Raw genomic sequence first — 17,106 nt, 5'->3', positions numbered from 1 at the left:
CACGGCGCCTCTGTCGCCGCGGCCGCGGCTCTGTCCCCGCCACGTCCCCCACCAGCACGGAGCGGAACCGCTGCGGGCGCGGCTCATGTCCCCGGCTCCCCACCGCGGGGGATGCGCGGAACGCCGTCCTGTACCGGGACGTGCCCGCGCATCTGCCCCGCTGCTCCAGCGCTCGGGGATGCAGCAGACACCCCGAGAAGCCTTCGCTGCGGGGTTTCGCTGCCACAGCAGCGGGACCGGGACGCGCCATCGGTGCCTTGTGGCCCGAAGCGGCGGCTCCGCGCACCCCGCGAGGTGCGGACACGAGCGGCCGCCCCGCAGCGCCCCGAGCCCCGGCACCCGCAGCTCCCTCACGGCCGGGCGGCACCTGCTGCTGGGGGCCGGGCAGCCGGCAGGGGGCGCTGCCCGCCAATCGCCGGGGCTCTGGGCACCGCGGCTGGGCGCGGATTGGCTGCTCTGCCGGGTGGGCGGGGCCTGGCACACGCGCTGCTGGGACGGCCGCTCCCCGCGGCTTGCGCCTTTCAAACGCTGAGAGGCGGCGAGAGAGCGGCAGCGGAGCCGTGAGGGACGGCGGGCGGCGGCCAGCGGTGAGTGTGCCCTGCCGGGGACAGCGGGGACTGTGCCCAGCCAGGGGGCGAGTGTGCCCGGCCGGGGGGCTCCTGTGCTGTGCTGCGCTGCTGGCTGGGCGCTGTGGAAGCTCCGCGCTGCCTCCCGCCCTGTGCCGGGTCGCGCCGGCGGCAGCGCGGGGGTGCCTGTGAGGGCAGTCGGGGACAGGGCCGGGTCCCGCCCGGCCGCTGCCGCCCTCCGTGGTCCTTCGCTGCCAGACATCGTCCCGGCCCGGACCAGGGACTCGGCGTCTTTAGAAAAGGTTAAAGGAGCTGGCTTTTTCCCCTGAAAACTTCCCTAGTTTAGTGGGAAGCCTTTTTTTCCTCATAGCTGGTTGAATCTCCTTCTCCTAGGTAGATGACGTGTTTCTTTGTGGGTTTAGCCTGCTGTGGGTATGTGTTCTTCTCTATTCTTGATGATACTGAGCTAAAAAAAAGGAGATGTGGTGTCTTACCGGAGAAACAACGTCAAGGCAACGTGAGGCAGTTGTTCTCCTTAATAATTGCTCTGTACGAATGATCATGTGCAATGAAAGCTTATGTAATAAGCTCGATAATGGTAATAAATTTGATACTGGTAATCTCTCAGTCAGTGAGGCCAGTTATCGAACACAAATGGTTTTGTGCTGAAGTACAGCAGGAAGAAGGTTCAGTTTAGGAGTTAAAGTGAGCACAGCCCTAAGGAGAGTCATGTAAAATTTCAGACATGAAAATCATCCTCTTAAATGGTGAACTGCCATATAATGGGGGCAGAAGGAATGCTTGCTTGTTACAGAGTGAGTCAAAGACTTGTGTATTGGATTGTATTGTGACCTTTTCATAATTTCTTAAAGAAGCTATTTCCTGCATATCAGATGATACTTTGAAGATATTTTTAAACTGTGTAATTTGGGTCTTTTTCCTGCTAAATTATGTACAATGATTTGAATCCAAAATAGTTCTAATATGAATATCCATGTTCCATCCCACACGGGAATGTGAACAATGCTGGATGGTAATGGCTTGCATTTGGATCATAACTAGTCTGAGTGCTCCCTCAGAAGTGTCTGACAGTGCATTTCTCTCATTTTAACTGCAAGTCAAGTGTATTTTTGTGGGCTTGCTAACTGTCTCTGAATTGTAATTTGCCTTATTTTTTCACTAATAAAGGTAAACCTGCTCTTTAACTTAAAGAAGCCATCAATTACTACTTCTGGTATCCTTCAGTAACCTTTTTCTGCCTTGCTTTTGCATTTCACCTGAAGAGATGCTTCAGGCCTATAAATGTGAACACCAAACCCCAGTATTTTTATTGGGTTTGGTTTTGTTGAGTTTTTTTTTTCCACGGTAGTAGAAATGCTGTGGGTGGTGTATCTTCATAATGTGCTGTTCTACTGGTTTATTAAGGTAATTTAATCAGGATTACTACATCATTTGATTCTAAATGATCTGAACTTGCAAAGAGGACCTTGTACATTCATGCTTCTCTCTGACAATTAACTCAGCCTTAAAAAGGAAACTTGGAGGAGCTATGAGTGAGCCTAGTAACAAATGTGAGTATTCCCACTGGGAAAAGAACCCCACTTTGTCCTCTTGTTACCTATTCCTGCTGTGTTGCAGTTAACAAACAGGAAGGAGTTTTGGTAAATTCCCCCAGGAACCAAATATCTGCTAAAAGTGTAAACTTAAAGGAAATGTGGAACTTACCCAGAATCCAGAGAAGAGTTTCAGAAAGATTAAAAAACGTATATCTCATTAATAGTTAAGTAGCTATTAGCATTTTTATTAGAACTAAAGCTTATCCCTAGTATCTTATGGATGTGCTCCAGGGAGAAAAAAAACCAAACCCCCAACTTATCTTGAGTGTTTACATTATTAAATTAGCATGTCTTGATTAGTATTCCTTTCAGGTTTTATTTTTAAGTGATTAAATGTGTTGTTTCCAGGTTGCTACTGAACAAAGTTCTGGATATTCTAATTTTATAGCCCTAAACTCACAATATTTGTATACTTTCCTGTGCTGTAGCTATGGAATTTCCAAAACTCTGAATTGTTTTGCTTCAGCAGGTGGCTGGTGTAAGACAGAGACCTGCTGCTCCTGACCATGTCGAGGAGAAAGCTGGAGAATAAAAGCCTTTCTGGCTTGTTGGCCACCTCTCTGCACACACCAATCAAGACAGAGAACTTCTACAATTTTTATATGCTTGAATCTAAAGAGCTAGGAAGGTAAGATTATTCCTTATTTTATTTGAGCAGAGGAATTTCTGCTGCAAGAAAATTCTCTGTACAATGAGGCAAACCTGTAGGTATGGAGAATGAAATATGCCCCCCTCCTTCCCTGTCCCCTTCTTTGCATCACAGTGGGTTCTCTAGGGACCAGGAAAAGGGACAGTGAGGCATAAGCTGCCAGCCTATTCCATGTCAGACAGGTCTGATTTTCACACATATGTAGATTTGGGATTATCTTCCATTCCCTGCCACATAGATTCCTGGGGCATGGCCTAAACAAGAGATGACATAGGGTGATACTGTAAGAAAAAAGATTTTGAGTTGGGTTCCAGGTGTTTGGGTGAGTGTTCTGAAACCCAGAAAACAAAGATCTTTTCTCTCCCAGCCCCAAGCAGTTAGACTGAGCTTCAGACAAGCTGCTTTTCTGAGCAGTTTTGCACCCTTGCCCTTGTTTGCAGCAGTAAAATAGGAACTAAAACAACAAAGCACCCAAACCCTCGGTGTTTATGACCCTGTTTCAGCCATACAAGTGAATGTGTGTTTTGAAATCCCTGGGTTAATTCATACCTTGAGAATGCTCAGTGCACTGGGTGTAAAGCCATGCCAGCCTGATGCTGTGATCACGTTTCCAAGCTCCCTGAGCAGAAATGTGCCAGGGCAGTCTCACAGCTGTGCTCCATAGGGATCCTCTGCACCTGCACCTCCCTCTGTCAGCAGAGATGCTCTTCTGGACATGCTGTGTGAGCTCCTCAGCCTGCATTGTTCTCTTGGGTTTTTTCCTGTTTTTCTAGCATGTGCTTTTTATCTGGTACACTTTTGTAGAAGTGCACATTGCAGCCCATAACTTTCTTCTTTTCTTAACTTTTGTCAGCTCTGCTTTTGAATTCTAAGCTCTACAGAAGCAGTTTATATGCAGCACCCTCTAAACTCAGGTATTGTTCCAACGCTGGATTTTCAGACTCTGCATACTTGTGAGATGTTATCTAAAGCAAGCAAAAGTGTAGATTTTGTGTGAATTCCAGAACAGTTTTTAATTTTTTCTATGCATGCAAAACCAGGCATAACAAAGTAAGTGCCAAAATGCAAAGAAAACTGAAGCAGGACTCTGTTTTACAAACATATTTGTGATTTCTCCTGGCCTAACTACATGTGTGTTTTTTCATGTTTTAAAGTGTATAAATGATTTTTAAGTGATGTAAAATCCATCTTTTCTTTGTAACCTCTCTAAATGATTAATATGCTTTAATTTTCACTTGCAGTTTTCTTTTTCCTGTGGAGATTATGTGGTAAATAGTTCTCTTGTTCTCTGCTTAAGCTTCCCAAGCCCCATTTCTTCCTCCCACACCCTTATCTGTTGGGTCCTTTGGTATTTAAGACACTGACTCACGGAGCTGGCAGGTTAGGTTCTGTTTAGTGGGTTAAGTAGTTCTGTCCCTGGTGTGTGCGTGGCTTGGCTTCCTTTGAAGTAGTTAAATTTCTGTGGTTTCTGAGCTGAGATATGAAAACATCCTGAAATGAGTTTTTCTTGCAGAGCTGGGCTGTGGGGGGGATGGTTACCCCGGCAAGGAGCGGGAACTGCTGCGCTTGCGTCAGCGCAGCGCCTCCGAGCTGATGGTTTTGTGTTGCTGGAGCAATTTCCACAGCTCTAAAAGACTTGTTGGTCTGATTTTTTTGCCTTAATTTTTGCCTTAATTGGTACTCTGCTAATAAACAAGTGGAAATTCGTACATCTCAAATCTGGAGGTATCACTGACCCTTCAGAGTTGTTGAACCCACAGGAACCAGAAGGAGGATTTGCCAAAACTGCTGGGGAAGATCGTGCTGTTCTCATGAAACTGAACTGGTTCCCCTTTGTTAATTCTAGAGACACTTTGGTGGCTGGCAGGGCTGATGTGATGCTAAAAAGAGAATGTGAGCTGGAAGGGGGAGTGCTTCCAGCTTGTGTATATTATGAAATTGAGCTCAGTAACTTCAAATGCTCTGCAATAATAATTTGGGTTCACAATTAGGAAAGAACGTGGCTGTTTCAGGCTTACAAATAGTAGCTAAGGTGAAGAGTGTGCTTGTATCAGCCTAAATAACTTTCACCTCTAAAGTCTAGTGATTTCAAAAAAGGGTGGAGAAAATCTACAACTAATTGATGTTGAAATAAATGATGACAGAAGGCCTGTTTTGTTGAATTTATTTTTAAGTTACAGCAGTATGATTCAAAGTAATCTCTAAATATTTAATAATTTAGGCACATTTGTGCAGTTAGTTGCAAATGAAAATTTATTTTTTTTGCATGAGATGCTCATCCCTGTTTTGATTAGATACCAAAGTCTAGATTTTTTTTTAAATACTTTTTTTTTTTTTTAAAGAAATGTTCCTTTTAAGCACTGGGATTTTTTCACCAGAAAAAAGACAAAGCCTGTAAGGCAATGTGGTATTTTCTACTAAAGAAGCTAATTTAGTTTAAAGAACAGAGCTCAGATGGCTCATTCTGAGCAGTTTCATTATGTTTGTCCTTAGTATGCTGTGGTAACAAAAAACACAGGTGGACAGGCTCATTTTGAAGAGATAAATGTAGGCTGTGCACTTTGTACGAAGCTTGATACTGTTTTTAGAACTTTACTCACAGTTTATTGCAGCCTTTCAAGTTGTTTTTTTGTAAATAAGGTTTCTTTAAATAAATAGCTTTTTGTATATAAGGTTTCTCTTCACAATTTGAAAATACTTTGCTTGTATGCAACCAGGCATTTCTGGGAGTGCCAGAAATATTAGTAGCTATAAATTATTTTTTTCAGGAATTTATAACTTGGCTTTAAAAACTGCAATTTTTTCCTCCTAACTTTTTCAAAGATCAGCTTGGGGTTTTAACTACAGTATGTGGTTTTCTTCTAAAAACATTTCTTTGCCAAAATATGTTTTTGTTTCCATACCTAAGCAGTTGGCTAGGAAATAAAGCAACACGCTTTGTCTAACTGTAATTGAGGAAGAGAATGCTAAATGATGGGTGCTTTTCTGTTAAGATGTTTTGAAACATTTTGCAGATACCTGGGATTTTTGTAGCAGTACTGCATGGTTTGTGGAAGGAAATTCTCTTTATGATTAAATTTTTTTCCTGCTGAAAACCTGCTACCCCACCCATGCATTTAAATGTACTTTGTTTTTCCTGTTCATTCTCTGCATTTCACAGAGGTTTGCTTTGTTTGTTGTTGTCCTGTAGGTGTTTTAATGAGGTTGAGGGTTTTTTAATATCTTGCCAACCTGAACAGAGCTCTGGGCAGTCTGGTCAGCCTTGCTTTAAGCAGGAGGTTTGGAGGTTTTTAGGGACCTCCAGAAGTCCTTTCCAACCAAATTATTCTGTGACCTGACCATGAGAATGTCCCTGTAACCTGATACTCTGATTTAATGTTTAGCTAGGCTGTATAAAGGGAATTTTCCTGGGTCTCACCAGAGCCTCATCTAGCTTAGTGTCCTTCTGCAGTGCCTGCAAGTCAATGTACAGGGAACAGTGTAAGAGCAGGCCAAGCATGGCATTTCCCAATACATTTTTTTGTTTGTTTGCAATTGTTTGCTGTGTCTTCTTATTTCTAATGTTAATTTATGCACTTTTGATTTCCTGCATCTCAATGTTTCCCCTTTTCTTTCGTAGAGGAAGATGTGCTGTGGTGAGAAAATGTGTAGCTAAATCCACAGGCCAAGAGTATGCAGCTAAATTTTTGAAGAAAAGGAGAAGGGGTCAAGACTGCAAAGCAGAGATTGTGCATGAAATTGCTGTCCTTGAATTAATGAAGTCCAGTCCTCGCATAGTTAACCTGCATGAAGTCTATGAAACAGCAAATGAAATCATCCTAGTGTTGGAGTAGTAAGTGTGCTTTCATCACATGTCCCATGTTTGTAGGAAAGCATCTTTCAATATAATAATTTTTTGCATGAGTTGCCTGAATGCCCAGAAGAATTGCAACAGTACCCTGTATACATGATGCTAATCTTCCATTATAATATACTTTATATTTTTTCCTTTAATGATGTTTCAGGCAGGCTGACTGGTAATAATGTTCTTGGAATACTGTAGAAGGTCCTGAGTGCTTTGATGCAACTTAAATCACAAAAAAAAGTCACTGATTCCATCTACACAGATTTCAAAGAGGTTGAGCACATCCATGCCTGTGAACTTCAAGTTAGCACTTGACATTTTTTTGGTGACTGGGGACTTACAGTTACTTTGTTTGTTTTGAGCTCCTAAATTTAGTGGGTTTGTTGTTTTAAAATTGACTTTTGGAACAGTTTCCTAAAAAATTCCCATATTTTTCACAGATGTTCCCAAAGCTTCTTATTAGCTCTGAAAACAAGTTTAATTTGGGAATTGAATTTGCATTATCTATTATATTTGTTGTATGTGTAAATTTTTGTGGGGAATGTAGGGAACAAAAATACAGCCTGTGAAATTAGTTCTTTCTTAGCTTTAAGTTTCTTGTACAAAGTATTTGAAGTGCTGTTGATAGTGGTCTCTGTACACCATGATATATTCTTTGGAAAATTTGAAGGAATTTTGCTAGATTCTATCTGTAAAAGCTTTTTTTCCCCCTGGAACTAGATGACCCCTAACATATAATTTATTCTAAGGCTTTTTTTTGCAAATCCTTTCCTGCAGAGCTTTCAGCTCTTTACCCATGTGGGTACCCACCCATCCAGACCATAATGTAATTGAGTACAGCAGTACTGTGGGAGCCAGTGCTGAAAACCCTGTGAGAGCTGAAATGCATGGCATCCTCTGCCCTTCCCCTCATGTTCATGTTGCCTTAAGGTCACCTGGGGGGAGGCATTTCTGGCACCTCCCATAACCTCAGCAGTTTGTGCCTGGGTTCATTCATTTTGTTCATTATCTCTTTACTAGACTCTCCTTTTAGAGAGTTTGGTAAATTCAGCAGTGAAGTTTCGGCTCAGTGATCTGGAGTTTTGAGGAAGCCCTTCATCCTTGAGAGAGACTTGAGGCACTCAGAGCAGGCTGAGTAATGATCTCAAGCCCAGCCTGAAAGGAGGCAGCTGACACTGCAGCCAAGTGGAGGAATAACTCACAAACCACAGGAGCACAGATATTTCCATGCTGCTTTACACTGCTCTCAATTATTTATGAGCTGGTCTCATGGAAGACATTTTAGATTTGACTTGAAAAGAAAGGCTTCTTTGATTAGGGACTGATGATAGAACTCAGCCTCTGGAAGGCATCTTCCCACTTGCTTGAGGGGATCAGAGCATTCTGAGGTTACCAGTCAAAGTGCTTTTTGCTGTCTCTACTGCTGTTTCAGGCTATAAGGAAAGAAAAAGCATCATCACTTTTTTCCCCCTTTTCTAAGTGCTTATATAAAGTGTTTCAGTGTAAATGTGTAAAAAGAAAAATATTCCCAGCCTCTCTGATATTACAGATATATGTTAGATAAATATGTGCTATTAAAAACATTTTTCCTTGCTAAAGTTTCAAAATTTAAACTTAATACACAGATATTCTTCAATGTGTTTCAGTGCTGCTGGAGGAGAAATATTTGACTTGTGTGTCCCAGATCTGGATGACAAAATTGGTGAAAGGGATATTGTAAGGCTTATAAGGCAAATACTTGAAGGACTTTGCTGCTTGCATGAAAACAATATTGTTCATCTTGATTTAAAGGTGAGGCTGCAGCAGGCTTTGTTTCAACACTTTGTCTTCAATTTATTCTGTTCATCAAAAAAATAAATTAAAAAGATGAGGAGAATGAGATTAAAAGGATAGAGATTAAATATTTTAAAATAATGTTTAGCAGTAAGTATTTCATCATAGAAGCTGAAGTGTCATTTTAGTACATTGGACTTTTTTTTCAGATTGTGTTTTATTAATTAGGAATGTAATGTTTTCTATTCTAGCCTCAAAATATTTTGCTGAGCAGCATCAATCCTCTTGGTGATGTAAAAATTGTGGATTTTGGGATGTCCAGGAAGCTGGAGAATTGCAATGAACTGCGGCAGATCATGGGAACCACAGAGTACCTCGGTATGGAAGGGCTACTCACTGCCTTTCATGTGGGCTTTCCAGAGAGCAGGAACAGTTCATGGAGCACACTGAGCAGCTTACAGGCTGATAAAGAGCATCACAGGACAAGGCAACATGTTTGAGCTGCTCTTTTTAAAGAGTAGTCAGCAAATATTTACACCAAAAAATCCCGAATTATATCAATAAGTGCAGCTCTCAATTGTATACTGTGGTATTTGTTTAATTGTTCTAATTAGAATTGAAATACTACATTAGCATGCACAAAGAAATGTTCTTTGGATTAATGGAACATCTTTAATGTTATCCAATATGATGACTTAATGAGATTAAAATATCTGTTGGAAAGGGAAAGATTGCTGTTAACACTTGGCCCTCTCTGAGGGACAAGTTTCCTTCATGGCTGCCAACACTCAGTGTTAAGAGCACTTCATTCTGCAGTGAATAACTTGCTACCTAGCCTATGCTAACAGCCACTGATCCTAAAATTGGCTTGGTCATCTTGTGTTGCAGCTTTAACATGCTGAAGACTCTATACACTCCCATTAAAAAGCTGTGTAATTCAAAACCTCTTAAGAGAAAAATGTATATGCATGCATCTGATTAGAACACATCTTGAAACTTGGAAAACTTGAGGCCGTGTAGTGCCACTTCAGTGTTAACCAAGTAAACATCCATGTCTAGGCAAATGGAAATAACTTTTTGCCACCTCGTGGCTTGGAAATAATAAATCTAATTATTGAAACTACATGTTGAGTCTCATAATAATGGCTGGTAAAAGAATGCCAGAAATGTAGTGTATGATTCAAGGCCATTTAAATAAGATATTTATTAAAGCATTTTTTTTTCCCCATCTCTTCAGCTCCAGAAATCTTGAACTATGATCCTATTACCACAGCTACAGACATGTGGTAGGTTTGATCTTCATTTTACTGAGGTTTGGTGGAATCCCTTAACAATCTAAGGGCCTGATGCAGTTTCATCTGGCTTCCAGGAATCCCCTTCTGTTGGTGGGCTGGCTGAAAGAGGGAGGGGGGGGATGGGAGGGATGAAGCCCTCAGGACTTACAGGAGTTTATGGATCTGTTGCACACTTGGTGGGAAATGCAGGTGGCTCCCGAGCCTGTGGAGGAGAGGTGTTTGTTCTGAGGGAATAACAACAGTGGCTGGATAACATACTTTAGGTATTACTTACTCCTGGGTGACATGCCTCAGGTATTAGCTACTCTAGGACACTTCCCTCCCCACTTTTAGGTTGTTAAATAATTTTTTATACAAAGTGTAAGAAGGATGTAAACTTCCTACTTCTTATTTTTAGGGAAATACCTGCAGAGTGAATCATAAAAAATGACAAATACCTTGAACTGACCCACAACTTTTTGTGGCATTTTAATTTTATGTGCTATGTTAAAGACTAGTTTTGAAATGTTTCCTTTAAAACATAAAATCTTCAGCATCTTTATTAATATTCACTGTTAAGAGTTGCTAGTTGCTCCTTTGAAATCCACACCTCATAATAGTAACTAAATCTGTTCATGAATGGTTTTTAATCACATATTATTTGCCTGCTTTTGTGGGAAGACATAAGAAAACCCCTGTTGATGCTGTGCTCACCATGACAAACCCCTGCAGCTGCATGTTTCCACACTGTAATGGATTCTAAATTCTGATCTATCAGATCACAAAAATGTTTTTATTATGCATCAAGAAACCACCTTAAAATTTATCATGGCTGGCATGATCTGTGGTACTCATGTTGATGTTCTTGGGAGAAACATTTCAGCTAGAAGAGATTGTAACACAACTCAGATGTCAAATGTACAGAGAGGTTGAATAAGTCTTTGAATAAGTCTTTGCTCTGTTATCCAGAATTGCAGTGAAAGATGGGTTTTGTTTGCATGCAGATTAGAAAGTCTTGTCTTTTTTTGCAGCTCTATCATCCAGAATTGCCACATGTCCCAAGAGTGGGCTGTGTAAAAGTGGTATTTCCTTTTCCTAACAATCTCAGCAGGAAGAAAAGGATCTATTGAAATTAAAGAGTTTTCATAAATCCCTTCATTGAGATATATACACACACATATCTTTCCTTGTGTGTGTACGTGCAGTCATGTTTGAATTACATAAAATTGAGGTGTGACATGTTGGCTGTGATTCTGAGAGTGGGATATGCCAGGAAGTTTGACCTGCAGCACAGTAAACATGCAGGGTGTATTGTTCAGATTCTCCAGTAGGTTTGCACATTTTGTTCTGTAGTAGCTTCATACATTGTGTTCTTATCTCAGGAACATCGGTGTCATCTCCTACATGCTGCTGACACAAGAATCTCCATTTGTGGGAGCTGATGTTCAGGAAACTTACCTTAATATATCTCAAGTTAACGTGGATTATTCAGAAGAAACATTCTCATCAGTTTCACAGCCTGCAAAAGACTTCATTCAAAAACTTCTCATAAAAAATCCAGAGTAAGTAGCAAACTCCTCCAGGCAAGAATCCTAAATTTGTGGAGCACCTAGAAAAAGTGAATGTTAATTTATGTGCTTAATGTCACTGACAAGATCAGTTGGACATTTCACAATGCATTGGTATTTTTGACTGGCTATTTTCAAGTGCAGGTTTATGCTTTTCCATAATGTGTGAGAAGAATTTTGGATTCAATGTCTGGCTGTCTGGCTAAAATTGTCAGATATTATTTTTATTATTTTTACAGATAATGTTATTATTAGGGAGGCTTGTTCTTTGAGGGTTTTTTTTTGAGTTTCTTTATATTTTCATTCAGATAACAGATTATCAGATTTTATTAAAGTATGCTCTAGAAAGGTCATATTATTTTCTATAATTAATGTAGTTTGGAAAGACAGTGCAGCCTCATTGCAGTGCTTTCTTGTTTCCTGACTCACCTTTATCTTTTTATTTAAATACCTCTCTTACTGTATTTTTATACTTGGCAGTGTCCTGCCTTGTTCAGTGTTCTAAAAATTGTCTCAATCCAAGACAAAAACTTGTTTGTTTGTAAGACACACCCCTTACTCTGCATTCTTGGGGAGTTCAGACTTCACTCAAGACCTTGCAAAGAAGCTGAACTTTGAGAGTGAGCTGGTCAGGTATTGTTGATTGCAGTGCTAGATATGGTCACCTGTGGTGAGGCAGTAACCCTTGGCATCTCCAGAAAGCCTCCAGCAGGAGGAGTGAGCCTGCCTGCCTGAGAGAGGCTCTTGGGCAGGACGAGATTCCTGGGAAGTGCCTGCTCTGAGGCAATGAGGATTCCAAATAAAGTTACTAGAGTCCTTCCTGTCTTAACATCTCACATACATGGTTTGTCAGGATCTGAAAGGATTCACAAAACCCCAGTATCATGAGGGAATCTTGTCTTTCATGTTTGTGGAGCACCTGGAAAAAAGGAATCATGAGGAAGAACCTGCTTTGATAACTCTTAGTGTGGACCTGTGGGATATTTGACATTCTGTCACAATTACTTCTCATTTTTCTCCTGGGCATCTCAAGAGTGTGCATTATATACTCAATAAGCTGCCTTTTTTTATTCCCATTCCAACTCTTGATGACACTACCTCCTTGAATTTTAAGAGGAAAAGTCTGTTCTCAGAGAGTCAACTCTGTTAAGTTACACTTTTCTGACTGAACAATATTCCTGTGTTCTGGTGGAGTGAGGGGGAAGTAGTGGCTCTGCTGTCCTGGAGCCAGTTTTCTGGCAAGTTCTGTGGAAGTTACCAATGCAGAACACAAAACTTGCAGTAGCACTGTACTACGTTATCCACAGGAGCAATTCGCTAAGTCTGGTTTGTTTGGTAGGATCTAGATTTTGAAAGAGTTTATGCCAGATGAATTGCAAGAATAAAACTAGAAAATGTCAGAGTTTGTGACATCCTGTTAACTTGGCTATCCTTGAAAGCATAATGACTGAGTAATCATGAGCCTCACTGTTTATGGTCTGTATAAAACATATTGCTTTAAAAGTAAAAGCAAGTGGCCATTTATGTGGACCATGTTGAAAACATTCCCAGGGACCATGTTGAAAACATTCCCAGAGACAATGTTCCTTGTTCTGATGAAAGCTTACCAGCTTTAGGGTAGACTGTCAACTAAATTTAGATGCATGTAGCCAACTGTGTTTTGTAGCAGCTGAGGTGGGGATGAAAACACCAATATTGACTCTTCAGTGTCAATTTTGCTCAGGATTTTTAGCATCAGAGCTATTTTAGTTTTCTAGTATTGGTGGAATTAACTCAAGCCCCTTTCCCTTTCTCCCTGTGAAGGGACAGGCCCACTGCAGCAGACTGTCTGTCCCACTCGTGGTTGCAGCAAGGGGAGCTCCCGCTCCTGTGCAGCCCTGAAGAGATCAGCTGCTCCTCTCAGCTGCCAGGACACACAGCCAAGTGCTCAGAAGAGTGGAGTGTAAAGTGCAGCTGCAGTGGGAGCTGCAGTGACAAGGAGGACAAGGAGAACATCCCAGAGGACAGCAGCACGCTCTCCAAACGCTTCCGCTTCGACGACTCGTTGCAGTATCCCCAGGAGCTGGTGACAGACTTTGTGTGCTAATGTACAACACGGACTTTCCATGGAATGAGTTCAGCATAATCTGTTCCAGTGGTGACAAAAAGGTTCTGGCTTGCCAATTCGTGCAGCATTGGCGTGCTGGAAATGCACTTTGATTCTTTTATGCTGGTGCCTCCTTTTCTATCCATTGCTGGCAGTGGATTTAACTCCTGAGGAATTGGAACTGTTGCGCCAATGAAATGAATTATTTTTTTTAAGAAGATATAATTATAATATTTTTGCACTTTTCAAGTTCTAGTCAAAAGATGGTACTAGAGTGAACAAACTGAAATCTGAAATGAGTTTAAGCATAGCCTTTGCCAAACAGTGGTTGAACACATGCATGATTTTAGGACTACCTTTTCTTTTAGTAAGAAATTGGGAAGGGAAGCAGAGAAGCTGAATCTTGCTGGTTTACTGGAGTTGCTGGCTACCATTCTCACCACTTTGGATAGAGGCTAAATTTGGTATGTTTTGGGACTATGGTGCATCTCTTGGGGCCATTTGGAAACTTGTTTTACCTCTAGGATCACTTGTAGTTCTGCCTTATGGATCTGGCCTATTTGGGCATTATCATGCATATTCTGTGTGGTTATGCTGTGTTGGATCTCTGCAACACTTGGCATAGAAAACAGGTAGATTGTCAATCCTTGTCCTTATGGTCCTTGGCTTCTTACCATAAATTACATTGAAAGATGAAGTTTCTATGCTGATGTGAATATTTGAACTTGGTTGTTTGCTTTAATCAAACCTCTGAAATAGTATAATCTACTGCATTGAATTTTCCTTATCTTAAAAAAAAAACCAATCCCCCCCAAAAAACCCACACAAACAAGCCCCAAAACACAAAGCCTCTAGTTAAAAGTGTAAACTGAAAATAACCATTTTTGCCAGTGAAACAGCAATTAACAGTTTTTCTCTGTGTCCCTCTAATGTAGAAGTGTATCTTGCTGTCAGTTAGTGTTGCCCATAATTATTCAGCTTCATGCCTGCTCTGAGAAATGGACTGCAGTGTGTTAGTATTTCAAGACAAACTACCTAAAAATTGTTTTAAGCCTTTAAAATTGGTTTGGTTTAGTGGTATTTTTTAAAGTTCTGTGCCTTCCACTTTCACTGGTTTCTGGCTCTGAGGTAATAATGCTTGTGTCAAGTTTTGTCTTAAAGCAAATGCCAGTTGTGCCTTAACAACCTGAAAGTAATACTCATAAAATAAGCCCCTTAATCATAACAGAGCCTGTGAGCCTTTTTGGGCAGTAAATTTATTAAAACTCTTACAGATGTTTTAAAAGTAAATGCCACTTCAAAATTTTCCAAGATTTTCCACTCCTCAAAGGTTAAATTTAATTGTCTTCAAATTGGATTTGTTTTCTGTAATAAAATACCACAATCTGATAATCTTTTTCAAGTGTGCCTGTGGATTTGTCAGTAGTTGGGCAGATTGGCATTTTGGAATACGACTGAGAGGTGAACCTGATGAGTGGTAAAAGGTTGTGTTTTATCTTTCTTCACACAAGGAAAAAGCAGGGTTTTCCCAAACATTTCAGTGTAAGGTGTCACCAAAACTCATGGGGGGATTCAGGACTGTTGTCTTGGTGTGGGGGGATGCTCACATTGACAAGTGGAAAGCAGACTGAGGTGTAAGGCATGTAAAACTTTTCAGCTTCTGTTTGTCAGAAGAAGTTGTTCTCCAAGATTTAATGTCATATGAAATAAAGTAACAGGTTTGTTCAGCATAGACAAAGCTCTGATAGCTGGGTGTGAATGAGCCACACGAGGTCTCCTCTGTGGATTAATTCTCATGGAGCTTTTCTCAGTGGTACTGATTGTATATATGATTGCAGAATCACTTTGCAGGAGCCAGCTGTTGGATTGTGCTCAGGTACTTTACACTCTTAACTTTTCAAAGTCCTTGGCTTTTCCCACTTGGAGGAGTCTCACCTGACCTTTTGATTTTTTTCCACCATCATGGACTCCAGTTTGAACTGGGTAAGTTAAAACCACAAATTATTCAATACATATGTGGAAGCTCAAGTTCACTTAAGATAAAGAAGAAAATGCCAAAAAGTAGTGTAAATAAAGGTAAAAAAGAATGTTTAAAAAATTGTTGTAATTTAAAATTCTGCTGAAGTATTCCTGAATTAAAATTAAAACTGTTTTTTAGGATCTGGAAAATAAAACTGATAGCATATGTCAAGCACTTTATGATAAAGCTGTTATTTCTTAATATTTTTATCACAGCATCTGTTTACATTTCTTACTACTTTAGAGCTAACTTAACTTTAAATAATTGGTTTTATTCAAAGAATTTAAGTTTTGAAGACTTTATTTGTATTTTATATATGCTTAAAATAGACATTGAATCAGACTTTGTTTAGATAAGTGTGTTTGAGTTATTTTAAAATATTATTGTGCAAATTAACTCCAGTTGAATGTAAATACATGCACTGTAAGCAACTGTTAGTCTGTTTAGCTTCTTCTCATATGACTGGGACTTTCCAAGTGTGAATGAATGCTGAGTAACATTTGGAGATGACTGAAGTAATACTTCTATGCAATTAATGACCTTTTTCTTTAAAAAAAAAAATAAACTTTGCCATTTTCTCAAAACTTCCATTTTTTTTTTATTCACAGAATCAGAGGCTGATTGAGGTTGGGAGGGACCTCTGCAAGTCCATGCTCCCTGCTCCAGCCATCCCACCTAGGCCTTGCTGGCCAGAACGATGCCCAGATGGCTTTGGGTCTCCAAGGAAGGACACTGAGTCTCCCTGGCCAGCTCTGCAGTTCTCAGCCAGCCTCACAGTAGCTGTATGTTCTTGTGCTCAGATGTCCTCATGTGTTCCAGTGTGTGCTACTCACTCTTGTCCTGCCACTGGGCATCCCTGATGAGAGCCTGGCTCCATCTTTGCACCCCCACTTCAGATGATGGGGTGTGTTGATAAGAGTCTCCCTGAGCTTTCTTCTGGCTAAACAATCCCTGCTGCCTCATCCTGTCCTTGTAAGAGAGGTGCTGCAGTCCCTGAATCCCTTTCTGTGTCTCACACTGGGCACTGCTCCTGTGTGAGGGAAGGGAAGGATCAGCTCTGTCACCCTGCTGGTGCAGCCCATGCCATCAGCCTGGTCTGGGCACACTGCTGCCTCCTGTCCAACTGCAGGAGCCCAGGGCCTTCTCTGCAAAGGGGTTTTTCCAGCTGGATGGCTCCAGGATGTATCAGTGTGCAGGACTCTTCCTCCACAGCCCATTTCTCCAGCCTGCAGAGGTGCCTATGGACGGCAGCAGGAGCTGCAGGTGTATCAGGCACTCCCAGTTTGTGTCACCTGCAGCCTTGCTCAGGGCATGCTCTGCCCATCATCATTACCCAGGATCTTCTGGGAGAGTGTCAGAGGTCTGGGCAGGCAGTGCTGCTCTCCCTTCAGCTCCTGGCAGTCATTTCTCTGCAGAGAGTTGCTCCAGTCTGACTTCCCCTTGCTGAACCCATGCTGACTACTACCAGTGAATCATGAACTTAGCAGCTCACTTCCTGGAACTGTTCTCCACATGTCTGGGGTTTATGTAAAAAATGTTGCTGTTCCTATTTGTAATGATCTAGTTATATCTTGCTGTACTTCATGAGGTGATACTTTTTATATTAAATTCTACTGCCCTTTCTGAATGGCTGTGTGTAAGACAACTTAAATGCAATCTTCGTTATACATATTAACTTCCTAGGGCATTAATGGTACATTTGTTTCATTT

At 41.2% G+C, this 17,106-nt stretch overlaps 1 protein-coding gene across 2 annotated transcripts; it reads left to right on the top strand.

Annotated features, from left to right (window-relative positions):
• Positions 1 to 535: 535 nt before the first annotated feature.
• On the top strand, positions 536 to 14,799 carry STK17B (serine/threonine kinase 17b). 2 transcript variants are annotated; one of them, XM_054278024.1, is made up of 8 exons: positions 536 to 587; positions 2,652 to 2,810; positions 6,451 to 6,663; positions 8,322 to 8,466; positions 8,700 to 8,826; positions 9,686 to 9,734; positions 11,105 to 11,284; positions 13,094 to 14,799. In XM_054278024.1, exons 2-8 carry the CDS (start codon positions 2,689 to 2,691, stop codon positions 13,374 to 13,376), a joined length of 1,119 nt encoding a protein of 372 aa, XP_054133999.1. In that variant the 5' UTR covers positions 536 to 587; positions 2,652 to 2,688; the 3' UTR covers positions 13,377 to 14,799. The 2 variants fall into 2 exon arrangements, with proteins under 2 accessions (XP_054133999.1, XP_054134000.1); XM_054278025.1 differs by having other exon boundaries at positions 562 to 587; positions 2,649 to 2,810.
• Positions 14,800 to 17,106: the final 2,307 nt, after the last annotated feature.

Source organism: Melozone crissalis, unplaced genomic scaffold, assembly GCF_028551555.1.
Source record: "Melozone crissalis strain CALT ecotype California unplaced genomic scaffold, PUWL_Pcris_2 ptg000023l_1, whole genome shotgun sequence".
NCBI lineage: Eukaryota > Metazoa > Chordata > Aves > Passeriformes > Passerellidae > Melozone > Melozone crissalis.
Note: the sequence above shows the minus strand (reverse complement) of the source record. Positions and strands in the feature narration are given on the sequence as shown.